Source organism: Colletotrichum karsti (assembly GCF_011947395.1).
Source record: "Colletotrichum karsti strain CkLH20 chromosome Unknown Scaffold21, whole genome shotgun sequence".
Taxonomy (NCBI): domain Eukaryota; kingdom Fungi; phylum Ascomycota; class Sordariomycetes; order Glomerellales; family Glomerellaceae; genus Colletotrichum; species Colletotrichum karsti.
Window position 1 is genome coordinate 834726 of NW_024065921.1, and position 6557 is coordinate 841282.

Below are 6557 nucleotides of genomic sequence, written 5' to 3' on the forward strand. Positions count from 1 at the left end.
AATGGAGTTGACGCGTAGCTTACCTACTTACAGGAAACAATTTGAGCCTCCGCGCCTCTCATTATATGAGCCAACCAACCGCCATTGGTCGACGGACGATGGACTCTACTGTTGTTAGCTGACGGTTAAGCTTCGCTCAACTTCCTCTATGGCACCTCTGGAGTCAAGGCACCTAGTATCCATCGATGACGTGGAAGATTTTCTGTCTGGGAGTCTGGAGGCCTTCGCAAGTAAGAGACAAATTATGTGGGTGGGAGTTTTAAACTTGATTTGTATTGTGGTTCCTCCTGTCCAGAACAAACAGCAACCTACACGAAAAGTTTCTAGTCTAAACCTCACGTGGCGATGCCTTGCCCCCGTCTGAGGTATGTTCTTCTTCTAAGGCAGGACTTTCGTGGCTTCCCTCGAGCTCAGAGAGAATAATCCAAGTGGGAAACAAGCACAGTACGGTTATGCCAAAGTTGAGACCGATGCTGACAAAGTGGTTTGCGTTGCCCTCGGACTGCATTCTGCCAAAGTGTCAGTATGAAGTCGAGCTGAAAGCTGAAGCATATTACTTACGCCCAGGCAACGGTCTGACCGAGGGCTTCTGTGCCTCTCAATATGCCAGTGTGACGACTCAAGTCGGAAAGGTCGGTGGCGTACTGACCAACAAGCCAGTATAAGAACTGCTGGAAGGCTTGACCCCCGAATTGCCAGAAAAAAACGAGAGCATAGCTCCTGCCGAATCCGCCTTGGAACCAATCATACGCAGGCGGCTCGTCGCCATCGTAAATTTGCTTCTGCAGGATTGTGGCCCAGATCCATGTGCCGACGAGAATGACAATAATGGATGTGAAAACGACGCGACCCCGGGTCTTTATAAAGATCCTCTGGTTATCCAGCAACATCGCAACGAGGAAGGAGCTAAAGATGCCGGCAAAGTTGGTAAAGAAACTCGAGAATGCTCGGGAGCGGACAGTAAAGTACGTCGCCAGCCATGTACTCATGAAGCCGTTATAGAAGTAGCTGATGAAGAAAGCCGGTAGCAAAAGCAGTATTCTGCGGCTAATAAACAACTTTCCAACGGCTTTGAACTCGGCACCCCAGCTGGAGCTCAGTTTTGTGCTGATCCTAGTCCCATCTCGTCGCCACACCTTGCTCGGGGGCGATAAGCATAGAGCGATAGGTAACCCAAGGCACATGATGACGATGAAGACAATGTACGTAGATGAAGACACGGATCCGGTGGTTTTCCTGTTAGCATTCAGACCCAGGTTGATGGCACCACCAACAATAGGTCCTGCTGCCTTCGCTGTCTGCCAGATCGCAAGGTAGAAGGCGCGATCTCCTGGCGACGGATAGCCGATGATGATGGCGGCCTCGGCTGCCCAGAAAAACCCAGCAGATATTCCGCAGAGGGCGCTGCCAAACAGCATGAACCAGGTGTTGGCGCTGACATTGTTCGTGTACAGTCCGGCACCGTATAGGGGGTAGCCGATGGCGCCGAGGGCGAGTCCGTACGGTAAGCCGATGCGATTATTAATGGCTCCCGCGGCCACGCAAACTACGGCGAATAATCCGTACACCAGAGCGTTCGCCGCAGAGACAGCGTATCTGAGATAAACAATCAGCGTTTTCAACGGGCGAAACTCCGGCGTTGGTTAAACCCACGGTTCGGCGGCCCCACCCGCTCCAAGGCCGCCGAGCGCATCCCACATTCCGGGCGCCGTAAACGAGACGCCGCAGGCGACCAGGATCTGAAACGGCACGGAGCGGAAGACCGGTTTCCGGTCGGCACTCGGGCTGGATAACCGGGCGGCAGTCGGCGACTGCGAATCCCGCTCGCGGGTCTGAGTACGGTCCACGGCGGCTGACATTGTGAGTCTTGAAAATCTCCTGGAAGGGTTCGCTCCAAGGCAGCATGACAGTGTTGCGTACCGGCAACGAGTATTTCAACGAGAGATATTAAGAAGGTGCGGCTCAAATATCATGCTGCTAGCCCTGTTCATCACCCGGCATCTTTATTAGCAGCTAAGGACCCGCGCAGACATTTTCAACAGCCATTGTGTCTTATTGTGGGTTGATTGCGCCATTGGGTCTATGAATAATAGAAATGCTAATGCACTGGGGTATATCTTTTCCTTACTAAAGTTAAGAACACTAGAGCTCTACTTTAAGACTCTTTTATTTTTTAAGAAACGTAAATAGATAAATATATAATTAATAAGTAGCTTTATATTTATTTTTAAAAAAATCTTTACTTTTAAAGGTATTTATTACTATAAATATATTAAATAAAATACTTATTTAAAAAGATATATATTAAATATAAATTATAAATTATTCTATAATTAAGATATATAGATATATTATAGCGCTTAGCTAAATAGTTACTAGCCTAATAGATATATATATATATATAGTAAGTTTAAACTATATAGTGCTTATAGGTTTTAAGTAGTATAAGCTATTTATATACTTATTATAAAGGTACTATACTATTAGAGATAAAATAAAAACTATTTAATCTATTTAGAGTAAAGTTTTTAAAGTAAACTACTACTTAAAAAGGTAGTTATTAAAATAAAGTTTAACTTAAATATAAGGAAAATATTAATTATATAAGTATTTATATTATCTATATAGCTATATTTACTTTATAGTAATATTAAATATTTAAAAACTATTTATTTTTAATAATTAAAGTAATATATATAAAATAACTATTTAAATTACTATTTTATAAAAGAAATAATAAAAGAAATTATTAATATTATTAAACTAATTAAAATGCCAACAGGCTGCATAATCTAGCAGCTTAGTGTGCGCACGTCTTTTTAACGCTGCGCGTATAGGTTTAAATCCCACTATTAGCACTACTTTTTATTAGAATCGCGCCGCATACGTTATAGGGCTATATATAGCGGGGGTATATAACTAATAACGTAAGCTTAGACCCTTAGCGCGTTTATATAATAGGCCCAGCTTATAAGCTATTATATACGTAGCGCGCTACTAATATAATAGTATAAGCTGTAATAGCAGCCTATAGCGTAGGTGTGGGATAATAAGAGCTAATTAGTATAATTTTCTAGCTATTCCTTATTAGGTTAGAGTGTTAAAGCTTAGCTAACTAAAATTATAGGTTAGGTTTTTCTAGTAGGGCTATTTCCCAACTTAGCGTATATATATACTTAATAAGTAGTTAGCTCTAGCGGTATAGACCTATAAAATATATATACCTATATACCTATGTGCGCGCGCGTAACTATATACCTACTACTATAATATATATAATATACCCTCCCTCTAAGCGTAATTAGGCACTTAGATAGGTAAATTTATTACGTTTCTCAAACTAATTAAAATAGTAAAGATAAACTAATACTTAGCTCTAAATAAGCTTTATAATAGTTTCTTAATATAAAGTTCTATAATATATTTATTATAATAATAGCACTTTAGCCTATATTATCTCTTAATAAAATAAATAGATATAATTTATAATTAAATTAGTATTAATATATTTAGCTTAGCTAAGGTTTTTAAGTATATATATTATTTATAAGAGCTATAGGAAAAATAGGGGGAGGAAAAGTAAATAATAAGCTTAATTACTAATAAGTAGTAATAATAGCTTAAACCTATTATAAAGGTATTAAACTTTCTAGTTATAAATCCCTCTTTATAATACCCTTAAGGTCTTTTAGCTAGAATAATATCTTTATTATATTATTAAGTAGGCTTATAAAGCTAGCTATTATTTTAAGCTATAGGCTTATTTCTTATCTTTTTATAATTCTTTATTACTATATTTAAATCCTTCTTCTAAAATATTATTTAATATACCTCTTAATAAGCTTAATAATATAATAGATTTAACTAATAAGTATAATATTCAAAACTTAAGCTCTAAATATAAAGACTTAGATATCTTATTTAAAAAGAAAGCTTTTATATATTTTACTCTAAAATATAAGCTATTTTTTAAGCCTTAAGTCTTACTTTTCTTAAAGAGTTTAAATAATAATAGCCTAAATAGTAAAAGCTTAATAAATAAAAGGCTAAAAATTAATTATAATATAATAAAGTAATTTAAATAGATTAATATTAATTTAGCTATTTATAAATACCTTATAGGCTTCTTTTAAATAGCTAAAGATCTAAAGCTTAAGCTTAAAGTTAAGAATCTATAAGTTAAGTCTATTTAAATAATATATTATAAATATAGCTAATGATAAATAATAGAACTATAATAGCCTTATTAAATAATAATAAGAGTAAGCTAAAAGTTTCTTAAAGAGGTTATTAAAAAGCTTAATATTAATAGTATAATAATATAATAATATAATAAGATATTAACTTAATAGCCTTAAGGCTAATTATTTAGTAAATAGCTAGGAGGAGTAGCTTAGAGGAAGAGTATTGGAGTATTAAATATATAGTAAAAGATTTATTATTATTATTATTATTATAATAGGGGAAGTTAAAATATAAAGTAATAAACTAATAGCTAAAATAAGAGCTTACGCTTATATATAGGGTCTATAAGTTATATAGCTAAATAGCTATTAGTTAGTTAGTAAGTTAGGCTAAACCTAGAGTAAGTTAAATATATAGTTTAAATTATAATATAGTACTTAAAGGCTTAATTAAAATAGTAAAGTATATAAAAGATAATAATAATAGTATTTATATTTAAAATAGATATATTTAAAAGGTTTAAATAAATAAAAGTAATAATAAAGTATAGAGGTATTATTATATTATAGCTAGGAATAACTTAGTATTTAATTTTAAAAATTTAATATTATTTAAAGCTAATTCTTAACCTCTTTAGTTAAAAATCCTTAATAAGTAGTATAGGTTTAAGTAGTATAATATAGCTTTACTCCTTAAGATAATATATAGATATATAAGTAATATTATTTATTATCTTAAAATAACTATTCCCCTATTAAGTTATTTATCCTAAATAACTTTAGCTCTTACTTTATTTATATCTTTATTTATATAAAAATTTTATTATATATTTTTTCTTTTTTAGTTTAACTATTATAATCTTTTAGTTTAGCTTTATATTATTATAATCTTTTTTTATTTCTATTTTTTTATTTTTTAATTCCCTTAAAAACATTAAAATACTAAAAGTTAATTACCCTTTTAAATATTAAAGTAGTTTAGAAGTATATAATAAATAATTTATTATTATTTATAAAAATAAAAACTCTTATCTTTAAGTTCTTAAGGCTTAAAAAGCTTATTATTATAAATAAGCTCTTCTTAAAAGCTATTAGCTTTTTTTTTAATATTAATTAAATAGCTATTTATAATAGTCTTTTTAATATTAATAATAAGGGAAATAAATAATAAGATATAAATACTTTAAGCTATAGTTAGAGTTATCTTTATAGCTATCCTTATAGTTACTATAGAAACTATAGTAATAGTTATAATAACTTAATAAGATAAAGAGGAAATCCTAATAAGTAGTAATAAAATAATAGTAATTTTAGTAGTAATCCCTTAGGTCTTAGAGATAATAATAATAATAATAATAAGTAGGAAGTATTACCTAGCTCTAAGGGAGCTTTATAGTAGTTTATTAATATAAGTTTCTTAGTTCTTTAATATAATTCTAATACTTTAGCTTATACTATCTCTTAATATAATAAATAGATATAAATAATAGTTAAATTATTATTAATTAATAAGCTTAGCCTAACTAAGGTCTTTAGGTATATATAAGTTTATAAGAGCTATAGGAAAAGGGGGAGTAATAAGCCTTATTACTAATAGGTAGTAATAATAGCTTAAATCTACTATAATAGTATTAAACCTTTTAGTTATAAGTCCCTTTTTATAATATCTTTATAGTCTTTTAGCTAAAAGGGTAGCTAATAGGGTATCTTTATTATATTATTAAGTAAGTATAAAAAGCTAGCTATCTTAAGCTAAAAGCTTATTTCTTATTTTTTTTATTTATTACTATATTTAAATCCTCTCTTTAAGATAAGTATTATTTAACTTAATATACTATATAGTAAGCTTTATAATAATAATATTAGAGAATTAATATATATTTATAGTATCTAAAGTATTAATAGCTATAAATATAATAATAATTTAGACTTTAATATAAAAGTTATTATAATTTATTTTATTTATAAGACTATATTATTAGCTTTAAACCCTAATAAGGAGGGTATTATTATATCTACCCTTAATAGGCTTAAGGATAAAGATCTTAATATTATTAAGGTATTTATTCTATATATTAATAGTAATTTATTAACTTATAAATATCTTATAGGTTTCCTCTAAATAGCTAAGGATCTTAAGCCTAAAGTTAAGTTATAAGTACTATAAATCTAAATTAATATTAATAGTATTATTAATAGTAAGTAATAGAACTACTATAATAGTCTTAAGTACTAGAGGTAAGCTAATAGTATTTTAAAAAGTTTAATTAATAATAGTATATTAGCTTAATAGCTATATAGTTAAAAGGGTTAATTAGTTAGTAAATAGTAAAAAGGAGTAGCAGTAAGAAAGAGATTTAAGGTATTAGAGAT

At 30.6% G+C, this 6557-nt stretch overlaps 1 protein-coding gene across 1 annotated transcript; it reads right to left on the reverse strand.

Annotated features, from left to right (window-relative positions):
- Nucleotides 1-328: 328 nt before the first annotated feature.
- On the reverse strand, nucleotides 329-1859 carry CkaCkLH20_07052 (duf895 domain membrane protein; the record flags this gene model as incomplete). The annotated part of the gene is made up of 3 exons (XM_038889769.1): nucleotides 329-509; nucleotides 562-1596; nucleotides 1654-1859. The coding sequence occupies 3 exons, from the start codon at nucleotides 1857-1859 to the stop codon at nucleotides 329-331; spliced, it is 1422 nt and encodes a 473-aa protein (XP_038745132.1).
- Between the last annotated feature and the right edge of the window lie 4698 nt (nucleotides 1860-6557).